Here is a 14296-nt window from a genome sequence, read left to right on the forward strand (position 1 = left end):
GCGGCCGTGACCGCCCGAGCTCTCGCGGTACAGTTTGCGCTACACTGTAGTACAACCCGCGTCAGACTAGCTCGAGACGACGCCTTTCCGCTATCCGAGAAATATTAATCATCCGTCGATAGACTGGAGCTTTTCGCGCCTCGTCCCTCCGGCCCGCAGCATCCACAGCATCAACTAACATAGACAATCGACAAGGGTCGGCCGACCGCATACTTGTATACATGCACTGTCCCTCTCTTCCTCTTCGATTCCACCAACAGAGTGAAGTGTTGGCTTCTCAGTGGTGGCCTCAATCGCTCCGTCAAGCACTCTATCCCCGTCTTCAAACTACGTCAGATCCGGGTATAGATCCATTTCATCAGCGGCAAAATGACTGAACATGTGGCTCTGCCTTCGAGCAGCAGTCAACTCGAAGCACAAGTTGCTACCAATGGGACCGTTGCGCCAGGGACATGCTTGAATTGCCGCCGCCAAAAGCAGCGCTGCGACAGAATCATCCCCCAATGCTCTCGATGCTCCACGTGGGTATCTGCCAACCTCGACTTCGCGTTTGTGAAGACAGGCAGCATACTAATACCATGGCTGTTAGGAAGGCAATTCGATGCGTTTATCCTACCAAAGACAATGGTGCCGTTCGCGGACTTGTGCCAGTGTCGAGTAGCACGAGTCATATGCTAATGCCTTGTTCCCGGCCCTGCAGCTTCCACCTATCTCCCCATGGCGAACGCGATTTACTCTGGGCAGCTTGCTCAAAGCATGACTCATACGTCCAAGGCGGCTACTCTCAACCGACGCTTTATCACGTCGTGAGAGACATCTTTGACCATAGCGGCATCAGCGTAACGGATGTTGTAACCAGATACTTTGATCTGGCCCATTACTGGCTACCTATTCTAGACAGAGAAGCCGTTTACGACGAAGCAGCACGTTTCAATCTGGACGAGGCAGGTAACCATGACGCATTTGCCTTGTTGCTCCTTTGTATGCATACATTCACCGAGAGCCCTTGCAGAAACCAACCTCAACCGACCCAAAACGTTTTATATCGCACTTTACGACAGCTATTTGTCATTCTACAGTCATCTACAGATATTCCTGCGCGCACTTTGCTACAATGTGGCATTATCCTGACGGCATATGCATGCGGCCATGGTATGACCAAAGAGGCATATGAGACATTGACAATATGTATCGGTCTTATTCGCCGTCTCAGCATCGACGACTATGTGACAGCAGGACCTAGGATGGGAGCGGACCATAGCCTTTACGATCACTTAGAATTGGACCTCTGCTGGAGTGGGATAATTCTACTGGATAGGTAGACTATCAATTCCGACAAGAATCGCCTGGGCCGTGATATTAACTCTTTCTATAGGACTATTGTTCTCTCCAACATCGACCATTGCCTGCCATATTTGCTAGAAGCGAGCCATATTCCGCCAAACTCTGGCATCTTTCAGGCAACAAAGTCGGACCTCTACAGCCAGGATGCTATCCGCAACCTGTTAGCACGAGCAGAGCACGTTCTCCGCCTCGGCGACATGCTAAAGAATATCAATGGACCCGATGCAGAAAAGTATGAAGCGGTAGAAACGGCCGTATGCAATGAAATTGCCGACTTTATTCGTACCACAGAAGGAGGCAAATTCCCTCTCTGTGAAACGGTTGCTATGGCACTTAGGTTCGTGATACGGGAACTGGTACTCTTCTATCTGGCAAAGGCCTATGCTAACTAACGCCAAGTGCTTTAATCATGCTGTATCGCAAGCAAAATTATTATAGGATGTCGATCGACAACTTCAACGTTCTCAGAGCAGTCTTGACATTTAACAGCATACATAACATGATCATGGACACATGTCGTGACGAAGCCGAATGGGTACAGGCGCACGGCTGGTCTAACAACAGCAGGCCGTGCTTCCTTGGACTTTGCTGCTTATATGGTGCTGCCGCTCACTTGGACGAGCTTCGCGCGGAAGGTTTAGCGAGAGAGGATATTTGGACCCTGAGAAATTCCTTGGCAGAATTCTCAAATCGCTGGAAACTTGGAGGTAGGCCGTTTTCTCGCCCCTTTTGCTGTGCGGATGCATACATGTATTCTAATGAGCCAAAGCAGAAAGGTTCCTAAGTCACCTCAACTCGGTGAAAAGAATAAGTGATGTGCAAAATCAAGGCAGCGCTTCTTGAGCTCGAATACGCACTTCTAAAAAGCCAATTGAAACGAATTTGCGACTAGATCATGCTGGAGATCGCCGCCCTGACCCCAAAGCCAAAACAGCCGTTCTTCTCAGTTCCGGGCCATTTTGTTGTGCCCCATCCTCGGACTTTGTCATTTTGGATTTCATCTTGGAGATTTGGGTGCAACCCATTGATATCTGATTTGTCTTGTCCAAAAAGGCACACTGGTAAGGTCAAGACGATGGAGAGATATGAGCGGAATTCCCCAGACAACGAGGTGCAGTTGGGTAGGATGGAATTCAGGCTGGTACTCGCTTTTCGAGATGGGACTATGCGGGCACCATACTCGTCATTACCGTCTCTGTTTACCCAATACCGTTTATTGTTTAACGGTCTCGTACGAAACGTACAACTCACGAGCCTCATCTACGATGTAGGCGCGACTGGCCATACTTCGTTACCCAACTACCCAGCCTTTGGTGTCGGTCCACTCCACACAATTTGGTCTCGAGCACTTTAATTGCCATTTGGAACGAGCTTCAATCTACCTATGACAAAGTATGACGAAGTTTTAGGCCAGCTGCAGCCTCCACACAGACCTCTCGGCAATCTTTGATGCTCTCGGTTGCTTATTACCGCGGATGATGATGTATGACTATAGTAGCATGTCAGACTGGACCGTACCGCAGCTTGAGTAGAACGCATTTGGCGACTCAAACTTAGCAATTACTAAAAGGTCCTTAATCACGACTTGTATGTGCGCGGCATCTCTCATGAGTACATCGACTGTAAGACGAGCGCATCTTTCTACCGAGAGACCATGGCTGGGGGGCTTTAGGATGTCTGGCCGCAGGATTCAATGGACGTTGCTGACGGCACGGAGAATATGATTATTAAGGTAACTTATTTTCTGCAGACCCATGATTGGCGCAACTCGAATCGAAGGGTTGGTATGTGGAATAGCCAAATGTGTCTGTGGTGGTTATTCCAAATACATGGCTCTTGATGAGCTTTGGCTTCTCAAATACATACATCAGCCAGCCAACTACTGGGCACTGCAATTCATTCTCGGCACTTGTCACATTTGCCTGCTCTAATTAAACCGAGCCTCGTACAGTAGCTGCAGACACCCTTGCCGGCGGGAAGAACTCCGACGGGGTTGTGCTGTTTAGTACGTGTGATTGTACCTGAGCGTTGGCTGACGCCCCGCGAGGCAGTGTTTCGATGCCCCGCATTGGCTGCAGAGCAGAGATGGGGAAAAAAAGAGGTCAATCTGGTTGATGGCTCGTATATCGTGGAGACGGGCGACGTCTATCTCGGGTACAGTTGCCCTACATGTACCTGTGCAGTTCGAGTTGAGCAACATGATGCGCCGCCAAAGTCAAGTGGGTCTCGATTCAAGCCACACGGAGGGTTCATGTTCATCCACTAATGAGTTGTACCACGGCGGAATGTAGGTATCCTGTAAATACATCAATGCATCCTGTCCGCCATTTGCAACTCATGACTTAGCCGTGGACCGTTGTAAAGTCTAGATGCAGATCCTTATCAATGGAGATGGAGAGAGAAGAAAAAAAAAAATAGACTTGTCCCAGATTGGCTCCCATCTAGCGAGTCGACTAGACGCATCAGCTGTGACGACGAGGCCGCGCGATGGGAGAGGCTTGGAGGCTCTGCTGAGCTCAGCTCTCCCCGCCGTGAGAGTCGGTGATTGGCGGGTGACGAATAGAGTTGGCGAGGCTGAGCTCATTAGGCTGGTCGTTGATTTGTGAGGTGTGTGCCTTGGCGTAGAAAAGTTGAGAGTTGGTGGGCATCCTTTTCGAAGGTGCTGTGGTTATTTTTGGAGATTTCTTTGTAATGTGGCGTGTAGGTACGGATTCATGCTGCTCGTATAGCAGGCTTGTCGTCGATTTCGGAAGTTTCCAGGATGGGCTGGATTCAGCGCTCGAGGCGATATCGCGCAATGCAATGCGTTGGATGGAAGAGATGAATGCATGATTTCATGAATAATAATGCCGCTTACCGTACCTTGTGTATTATCTGGTGGACGAGATACCAAGCAGGGGGAGCGGAGAGATTGGGTGGAAAGTGCTGTCGGGTGTCTTTTGATACTAATCCATGCATGTAGATAGTAAAAGAACCAACATTGTATTACACGACTGTAATACCTCAGATTTACGTTCCATGTCGCACAAGATACCTGTATCTCTCCCCCTGAACTCGCCTCAACTCCCCAACTGTGCTCACCTCCATCTCCTCTTCTCGTCTAATCCCAGTGGCCCATCTTTCTTCCATTCTTATCGACGTCACTGCTTCCCGTCGCCAAGACAGTCAAAATGGCCAATGAAGCCCTTGGTGGGGTGCTGCCAGCCAGTAGAATTCGCTATACCGCCCTGGAGTCTGCCTCCCCAAGCCCCTACAAGGCACTAAAACCCCCCACTAGCGCCTCTGAAACCGACAGCTGGTCCAAGGGTCATCTGGCGGATGGAGTGCCAGGGGGCTGGTCTGCGAGAAGCTTCAGTGAAACTGCTACTTCATCACTTTGAAACCGCCGTTTGATCTTTTCCCGCATCCCTTCGTCCCCTTTGAACTCGAGCTGTTCCGTCCCCTGTACGTGTGCGATCAGCAATCGGGAAACATCCTGCTACTGTACACCACTGGATTTTAGGCGCGGACTGTTGATATTCATCACACCAAATCGGAGTTGCGATCGTCGGCATACCCAGCCTGCGAACCGCGCGAGAGAAAAAAACAATCCCGAGTACCTTGCATTGATGCTCCAAAGCTGCCATTGGCGAACTGCCTCGACGACTCAACTCAACTGTCTTTGATCGCCTAGCCGAGAACCGTTCCGGGTGCGCACAGGCCCCCTGCGTGTCTCGTTCTCTCTCGTTGTCTCGCGCTCTGCAGTTGTTAGTATCGAGCCGCATCATCAGACGAAGACGCAAAAGCCGCTGCTGCGCCGCAATCCCGCTTCGCACAACACTAGGATCTTGTGTGTTGGCGGCACTTGGCGGCCTTCGTCTGCCGTACGAGTACAGTACTAGAAGCAGAAGCAGAAGCTGAGGCGACTCCAAAAATACATTCACGCCTCACTTTCCCCGGCCACTCATTCCAGGCGCCACCAGGGGCAACGTGGAGGGAACAAAGAACGCTCGCCCTTGAACCGACTTGCTAACACACGACGCGCCATATCGCCGTCGACTCTCTTCCACCAACCACTCGCCATTGACCGTTGCGCCATCCTCATCCCATCAAATCACACCGACCAAAACCATGTCGTATAATCGCCTAGGTATGTGCTTGCAATCTCCAGTTTCCCCTTCTGACGGCCCTTGGCTTCACCCCCCCTGCCCGCTTAATCTCGAACACCCACTTTTGCCCACATCGTCCCTCCGACGCAATGCTCCCTGTTGCGACATCTTCATCATTGCGATGCTCGACCTTCTGGGCTAGCCTCTCCCCACGTTCCCTGCGCTGCGGTCCTACCCGTGGCTCGTATACGTATACAGATAGGGCCCGTAGCGCGCTTTGTTGCGCCTCGTTTCTAACCATCTTCCTCCTCCTCCTCCATCTTTTGCTACCTCTGCGTTGCTTCATCGATCCTCTCCTCTCACCGCAATCTAACGACTTCTACTCGCAGACCACGACTTCGAAGACGGTCAACACATGGATCCCCGGGGCAACCCGTACAGGACTCCTTCGCCTGGGCATCCGCTTCAGCAAGGATACCAGCTCGAAGACAATCCGTATGGCCATCATCCTCAGAATCCTCAGATGCCTGATATTGGGCGACTAGCCAGCCCGAGCGATCAGCTACACATCAACCCCGCTGTAAGTGCCAGATGGAATCCTTTCCCAGAAGCAATTGGAGAGCTGTTGATTCTAACCGGATCCCTCTAGCACTCTGTCGATACTCTGTCCTACAACAACAGCCAGCACCCCGCGGATTACTCAATAAACCCAGAGGCCCATCACGATGCCTATTACAACGCCCCCTATGAGCCACACCCGCAAGACGGCCCAGGCTATGACCAGCACCAATATAGCGACCAGCCAGGCTACGATCAGCCAGGCTATGAACAGCAGGGCTACGATTATGACGACCAGCGGCCGATGCTCTCCCACCAGAATACCGAGCTTCCCCTCAATCAATATCAAGATACTCGGCCAGTCACGCCGACCGGTGGTATCAAAAGGTGGAAAACGGTAAAGCAGGTGCTCCTGTATCGCGGCAACCTGGTGCTTGACTGTCCAGTGCCTCCGGTGATGCTGCGCGAAAACCCCCACGGCGAGCGTGACGAGTTTACACACATGCGCTACTCGGCCGCGACCTGTGACCCCAAGGATTTCTACGACGAAAACTTCACCCTGCGCCAAAAGCTCTTCAGCAAGCCGCGCCACACTGAACTCTTCATTGTCGTCACCATGTACAATGAGGACGACGTCTTGTTTGCGCGAACCATGGTGGGTGTCTTCAAGAACATTGAATACATGTGCAACCGCCCCAACAGCAAGACGTGGGGCAAGGACGCTTGGAAAAAGATTGTCGTCTGCATCGTCAGCGATGGTCGCGCCAAGATCAATCCTCGAACAAGAGCCGTATTGGCAGGTCTCGGAGTCTACCAGGAGGGTATCGCCAAGCAGCAGGTCAACGGGAAAGACGTGACTGCCCACATTTACGAGTACACCACCCAGACACACTTGCAGCTCAACAAGGACGTTGTCTCGCTCGTCCACCGCCGACAGCCCGTTCAGCTGCTTTTCTGCCTCAAGGAGAAGAACGGGAAAAAGATCAACTCTCACAGGTGGTTCTTCCAAGCGTTTGGCCGTGTATTGGACCCCAACATTTGCGTCCTCATTGACGCCGGTACGAGGCCCGGTGGTAGCTCCATCTATCACCTCTGGAAGGCGTTTGATTTGGAGCCCATGTGCGGAGGTGCCTGTGGTGAGATCAAGGCCATGTTGGGCACTGGTGGCAAGAACTTGATCAACCCCCTTGTCGCGACACAGAACTTTGAATACAAGATGAGCAATATTCTCGACAAGCCCCTGGAATCGGCTTTTGGTTTCATTTCCGTGTTACCCGGTGCCTTTTCAGCTTATCGATATGTCGCCTTGCAGAACGACAAGAACGGCCAAGGCCCTCTCGAAAAGTATTTCCTGGGTGAAACGCTCCACGGTGGCGGTAAAGCAGGTCTCTTCGAGTCCAACATGTATCTGGCCGAAGATCGTATCCTCTGCTTTGAGCTGGTTACCAAGCGAAACTGCCATTGGATCCTGCAGTACGTCAAGTCCGCCACTGGCGAGACTGATGTGCCCGACACGGTGACGGAGTTGGTTCTCCAGCGACGCCGTTGGCTCAACGGTTCCTTCTTTGCCGCCATTTATGCCATTGCTCACTTCCACGACTTCTTCCGCTCCGACCATTCCTTCTTCCGAAAGATGGCATTCTTCGTCGAGTTTGTCTTCAACACCGTCAACATGATCTTCGCTTGGTTTGCGATTGGCAACTTCTTTTTGGTTTTCAAGATTCTGACGACAAGTTTGGGCTCGGACAGCCTTTTGGGCAAGACGGGTGAAATCTTGGGCGTTGTGTTTGAATGGCTCTATGGCGTTATCCTCATCACCTGCTTTGTCTTGTCTTTGGGCAATCGGCCGGCAGGGTCTGGTAAGCTTTATTCGGCCATGGTCTGGTTCTGGGCAATTATTATGATGTAAGCTGGGACCTCTCATCTTGTCTTCCGTGTTCTTGTTCTAACGCGTTTCCTTTTAGCTACTTGATGTTTGCGGCCATCTTCATCGCCGTCAAGGCCATCATCGCGGATCTCAACGACGGAGACGGATTCAACATTAGCCAGTTGTTTAAGAATCAGGTTTTCTACACGCTCATCGTTTCCGTCATGTCGACCTACGGTATCTGGCTCATTGCATCCCTCCTCATGTTCGACCCGTGGCACATGATTACTTCTTTCCTTCAGTATATGCTTCTCACGCCAACCTTTACCAACGTTCTCAACGTCTACGCCTTTTGCAACACCCACGACGTGTCTTGGGGTACAAAGGGTGACGACAAGGTAGAGAAGCTGCCGTCCGTCAACACCAAAGACGGCGAGGGCAAGACGGACCTTCCCGACGAGGGTGACTTGAACGCACAGTACCAGCGAGAAGTCGCAGTGTTTAGCGTGAAATTCAAGGAAGAAAAGAAGGATCCCACGCCGGCGCAGCTGCAGGAGAAGCAGATGGACTACTACCGAGGTGTGCGTACTGGTGTCGTGCTCATCTGGATGATTACAAACTTTGCGCTTGCGGCCGTTGTTTTGAGCTCGGCCGGTCTGGAGAGGATCACGCCTGGTAATTCAGACGATCAGGAAGCACAGCAGACGGAGCGGTCCAACATTTACATGGCTGTTGTTCTGTGGAGTGTCGCCGCGTTGAGTAGTTTCAAGTTCCTTGGAGCTATGTGGTTCCTCATTGTCAGACTCTTTAGAGGTGTCTAAAGAAAAAGGAGAAGTAAGAAAGAGATGAAGTGAAAAAAAAAAAGAGTTATATGATGTTAAAGTGGTCATGAGAGAAAGTCTGTATTGTGTTATTTAAATTTCTGGATTATACCCCCTTTTTATATTTTCTCCAAAGTGGATGGGGCGAACTGAAGATGGGCCAACTACAAAAGGCTTTTGTTTTTATCTTGCATGCATACAACTTAACCTCCTGTTTCTATGTTTGGAGTTTTTTTTTCTTTGGAGCCGTAGCTTTTCGTTAAAAGGTCCGGAGCTTCTCCTCGCTTTCATTCATCTTCTTACTGTATGCATTTACGTGTCATGGGCGTCCTTGAGTGAGTTGTGGTTGTCTGTGTGTCTTTGGCGGCGTTTTCGTTCTAACTCTTCTTTTCATTATGGTCTTGTTTGGTAGGGAAACGCATTTGCATAACAGATAGATATTCTAGGATACGTTTGAATGACGATGATGTTTTGTGACTTCAAATCAAGGCGTAGTTTTCATATCGAGAACCCCGCGGGGTGTGAAATTGAAGTTATTGACGATGCAATATACAGACACGTTTGAACTATATCATTATGATCAAATAAAATGCATTATCATATTCATTGAGTTTTTGTTATACTCATATATTCATACCACGTAGTAATACATAAAAGCGAGGGCCCAGTCTATCATCTCGACCTGCCCAAGTACGCAGTCCTCCGAATCTAAAACAGCCACGAGATGTAGCGATCGTAAAATTTGTGCAGCCCCTGGCTGTTCGCGCGCTTAATCTCCTGATCCTCGAGGTACTCGTTCTCCTGAGCATCGATAATCTCCTTTCCAGCGTAAAAGTCGGCCTCGTGGGGCTTGACACCCTTGCTCTTGGTGACGAGCATGTGGCCGAAGAGGAGGATGATGTAGAGCGGGATGCCGAGATATCCAGTGATGAAGTTCTTGTAGTCAAACTTGCGGGCGGCGGTGTGGATGAAGACGTCGTAGTTCTTGGTCAAGGCGATGAGGATCGTGAAGAACAAGCACACGACGGTACCCCAGTAGCCCTGAGGGGCGACGTAGGGCATGGCGCTGTCGGGGATGTTTTGGGCACGACGAGCGCGGAGGAAGAAGAGGTAGGTGACGAGGATGGAGATCCAGGTCAGGATACCGAAGATGGTGACGAGGTTGACAAAGTAGCCAAAGACCTAATAGTCATGTTAGCAAGAACCGTGTCTCCGTTTTCGAGGGATGAGCATGGGAACATACCACTGTGCTGGCGGTAGAAGCATTCATAAACGCCAAGCAGGCAATCGCCGCGCAAACGAAAAGCGCTGGGTAGGGAACGCCACGTTTGTTGGTGCGCTTGAAGATGGCGGGAGCAGCGTTATCGGAGGCGAGGCCGTAGAGAGTTCGGCTGGCAATGTACAAGTCAGAGTTGGAGGCGGAAAAGACAAAGACCAGGATGCAGGCGTTGATGATGTGCGGCAGGACCTTGACGCCGGCGAGGGTGGCGGCGACGACGAAAGGCGAAGCGTTAGCACCAGTGCTCTGCTTGTTGGCGAAGGTGAGCTCGGGGCTGTTGTAAGGGACAATCATGCCGACAAGGAAGACGCTGAGGCAGTAGAAGAAGAGGATACGGAAGAAGGTGAGCTTGATGGCTGTGGTTATGCGCGTTAGTTCTTGTCCCGTAGAAAAGAGGACATGTCAATCGTACCCTTAGGAATGCTTCGTCGGGGGTTCTGAGCTTCACCAGCGGTGACACCGACCAGTTCGGTTCCGAGGTACGCAAAAGTGGCATTGACCATGACGGACCAAAAGCCGAGGAACTTGCCCAAGGAGCCCGTTTGATATAGTTCGGCAAAGGCACCGGGGTTATGCCAATATCGGAAGCCGGGGGCATCGCCGTTGGGACCGCCTCCGCAGGCAATGCACAAGGAGAAGATGATGATGCCAACGATGATGATGACTTTGAAAGAGGACAGCCAGAATTCCAATTCGCCAAAAAGCTCAATTCCTAAGTAGTTCTACGAGGTAATTAGCACATGGTGCAAATTTGAGAGGAGAAATAGCAAAAACGGATCAAATAGACATACCACAACAAGAATGGTGACTAGGAAAATAGCAATGAAGACGCCCGGATTGACCTTGTCCCGTGGGCACCAGTACTGAATGACCAAAGCGGCAGCCGTCAACTGATTCGGAGTGGTAATAATGTACTTGAACCAATATCTTTTGAATCACCGTTAGCAATCCCAGACATCGTCGAACGAAAACCACAACTCGAAGACTTACGTCCAACCAAGAGCGAATCCCAGAGATGGGTGGCAGTATCGCGTCGCGTAGCCCGTAAATCCAGCACTCATAGGTAACCAAGCAGCCATTTCTCCCAAAGAAGCCATGACACCGTAGACGAGAACTCCAACGAAACAATACGAGATGAGCAGCGAGCCGGGACCAGCCTGGGCGAGGGCCTTTCCGGTACCAATGATGAGACCAGTGCCGAGCGCACCACCAATGGCAATCATGGAAATGTGGCGCGCCTTGAGACCGCGGTGCAGAGACGTCTCTGGTGAAGTCTCGAGACCACGGATGCGAACATTCTCGTAGTTTCCGATTCTGGCGCTGCTTTTCTCGACATCGTGTCCGTAGCCAGCGGGGCTGGTGTGAGCGTAGAGCCCATCGTCGTCACTCATTGCGGCGATATGCCCGGAGGACTGTATCGACAGGAGGGAGACGGAAAAGGTTGGTCTATACCACTCAGGCGACGGATGTCTCAAACGGAACAGAGACGCGTCAGGCTGCCGACTTCGTAAGATATACGAAGACGAACGACGGGTAGAAGAGATGGTTAGAAGAGGAAGAGAGGATGGTGGCAGACAGAGAAGGTTGTCTCACGGAGGAGGCTACCTCGCTGGGTTATAAGTGTTCACCTGCTTGTCAAGCTTGGAGCTGCTGGGATTGGTTGGCCCATCCCAACCTGTACTTTTTATGGAGTCTGAGACTTTGTGCCTGTTGAGCAGTTGGGTTCAGCCACGTACCATACTGTAGCTAGACCTGATGTACGCCTGTACGAGTACAGGTATTGAAGGTGGACAGACATGGGATCCCCGAGGCTAAACACGCACCAAGCCGTGGAGATGGGCCTCTCCATGTCCTTGGCATGCTGCGTATCTCGACTCCTCCCCATGGTCAGCCTATCACCGCACCGGGACTCGAGCAAGAACCAGCAAAAAGCCCGAGCCGGGGGCCTCAGCGGTGGAGAAGCAAGCTGAGAGAGGCAAGGGACATGGCCTCATGGTCTGCACGGACCGGGGCGAGGTCTCTGAGGCTGGACTAGCAGATTGAGATTGGGGAAGATGCACCCTTTGGGGGGCTGGTGTGACGGCATTTTCCCGCTGCTGCTGGCGTGTCTGCCCTCTGCCAAGGGAGCTAGCTGTTGTACCAAGTAATGGATCAATTCAGGGCCATGTAATAGATACGTTGATGTATTCTTGGGATGGACATGGACCCGTGGCTTCGTTGGAGAAAATCGGGGACCAATAATCCCACCTCGCCTGGGGAGGATGGTCGTGGTTGTGTGGGGTGGCCATGATCCCTGCATCTTTGACTTTTTCTTCTGGTTACGGAGAACGGTATCACACTTACATCCATCAGAGCTGATTATCTGCAGGCAAGAATCTCTAGTCGGCCGCGTAGACAGGCTTGGCAGCGTTGGTTCAGGACCTATTCTTCCCTCTTGGTCGTCATGGTTTGACTCGTGCGCCTTCTGCCCTGCTCTCCAACCACGCGCAAATGGAGGCTGTACGGGGTATTGGCATGACAAACGCCTCGATATTGATACGACGGACCGCCTGTACGACAGGGCTCGTCGTACGAGCCTCTTTTGCTTGCAGGGCGGATGGCCGAACACTTCAGGTTTGCCTACTCGCCTCGCTCGGGGCGTCCTAATGCTGCCACAGGCGAGCCGTCGCCTGGCGATGGGCACAGAGGGGAACGTGAGCCGATGACATTTCGGAGGAGCCCTAATAGTATTCGTACTTGTACGAGTAGTTTGCCACGAGACTGGGGCCATGGCGCTTCCAGTTGTACATAATAGAGTCGAGATGTCGGGTTATCTGGCCCCGCTCGTGCCACGGCGGTTGGCACCTTATTTGCTCAGCCGACAACAACAATACGAGTACATGGTATAGTATTAGCTGAGCTCGCTATACGCAGTCAATGTCTCAGGTAATCGAAATCATCCTGAGTCGTCTCGGTGGCTCATCCTGTATTGCCGCATCGTTCTGATTATTTCGTACTCGTATGCAGCAAACGCGGGGTGAGATGAGCTGTAGACCGAATGCATGGATCCCCGAGGCGCCGAGACGAGAAAGTGAACAAGACACCCGACATCCTCCATGAATAGACCAGCCTAGTCCATTCATCAGGCGAGCCAAGACGTCTGTGAGAAACGCCGGCGCCTGGCAGTCGATTGTTGGTTGATTTTCATTCTGGTGGCGGACACAAAGGACGAAAGAGATAAGCGGCCGAGAACATTCAACGCTAGAAAGCGCCACACGTTGATCCGAAAGCAAACGGCGCAGAAGGGTTCTAGAAGGGCGAGCTAGGAGGAATTAAGCACTGCGCTTGGGGCTTCTAGGGCCTGGGGAGGCGGATTTTGCTGCAACTCGGGGGCGCTTTAGTGGCTGCTCGTAGCGAGAGTCCGGCACCTGATTCTGGGCGCCGACAAGCACGGACGGGGTGTTATCTCGCTGCTGACGGGCGACATGTAGGTACATTACCTTATCTTTATTCTTATCTTTGCCTGGAACCTTTACTTTTTGTCTCTTGTCAAAGCAACGTGATGCAGATAACAAATCAACTTTTCCATCTTCAACCCGTCTGCCCATACAAACGAACCACCGCAACCTCTGGTCAACCACCACCACCACCACAACTCCATCCGCGACGACCCTAATACTACCTATTCACTCCCCTCTCTTCTCCTCTTCTCTCTCCAAATGCCCGCACTAGTCAGGCATCGTCCGTTTTTGTGGGCTTCGCGCTTCTAGGTTATCTTAAGGTTGCTGAGACCCGCCACACCCACGGCTTCTGATTTTCCCATTTGTCGGCATCCAGGGATAAGCATTTCGACCTGCCTATTTCGGGCCTTGACGTGATTTACCCCAGTCCTTAGGTCAAGGGCCAGCCGGTGGCTCGTCCCTCTGCATAAATGGAAAGGAGCGGTTGAAAAGAGCCAACGTGCGCAGCAAAGCATCTCGCAGCCGACGGTTGCCTCTCAGTGTAACGTGGTTGTCGTGGCTTACAGTGCATAGAAGCAGAGACAACAACTACAACAACAAGAAACCATGCAGACAAGACCAGAAGTCCGGTATTTTGGGCCTCATCGTCTTAGCCCTCAGCAAGCATGCGAGTAGCGTCAAGCGAACCTGTGCCTGTCTTGGCTCCCGCAGCCACAGACGCGCCCTTACGCCTTTGCATCTACATATATCGCCATCGGCTAGTTGCCTGTAGATGACATGCTCTGGTGCCGGTAGCCGTGGAGAGAACCGTTTAAAATGCCTCTCATGACCAGCATAGTCGCCAAATGCTATGATACCCGAGTGAATTCAGGCACAATTCATCCTCGTGCGGATATAAC

The 14296-nt window shown here is 51.7% G+C and overlaps 3 protein-coding genes across 3 annotated transcripts; 2 read left to right on the plus strand and 1 right to left on the minus strand.

Moving 5' to 3' along the window:
• Positions 1–756: 756 nt before the first annotated feature.
• Positions 757–2379, plus strand: Triagg1_744 (uncharacterized protein; the record flags this gene model as incomplete). The annotated part of the gene is made up of 6 exons (XM_062894575.1): positions 757–806; positions 860–981; positions 1090–1318; positions 1376–1681; positions 1744–2051; positions 2237–2379. The coding sequence occupies 6 exons, from the start codon at positions 757–759 to the stop codon at positions 2377–2379; spliced, it is 1158 nt and encodes a 385-aa protein (XP_062759968.1).
• A 3468-nt stretch (positions 2380–5847) lies between these two features.
• Positions 5848–8678, plus strand: Triagg1_745 (chitin synthase I; the record flags this gene model as incomplete). The annotated part of the gene is made up of 3 exons (XM_062894586.1): positions 5848–6012; positions 6082–7895; positions 7955–8678. The coding sequence occupies 3 exons, from the start codon at positions 5848–5850 to the stop codon at positions 8676–8678; spliced, it is 2703 nt and encodes a 900-aa protein (XP_062759969.1).
• Positions 8679–9386: 708 nt separating this feature from the next.
• On the minus strand, positions 9387–11348 carry Triagg1_746 (uncharacterized protein; the record flags this gene model as incomplete). The annotated part of the gene is made up of 5 exons (XM_062894597.1): positions 9387–9860; positions 9922–10313; positions 10370–10679; positions 10749–10884; positions 10948–11348. 5 exons carry the CDS (start codon positions 11346–11348, stop codon positions 9387–9389), a joined length of 1713 nt encoding a protein of 570 aa, XP_062759970.1.
• Positions 11349–14296: the final 2948 nt, after the last annotated feature.

This window comes from Trichoderma aggressivum (genome assembly GCF_033847375.1).
Source record: "Trichoderma aggressivum f. europaeum strain CBS 100526 chromosome Unknown scaffold_002, whole genome shotgun sequence".
In the NCBI taxonomy this organism is placed as follows: Eukaryota; Fungi; Ascomycota; class Sordariomycetes; order Hypocreales; family Hypocreaceae; genus Trichoderma; species Trichoderma aggressivum.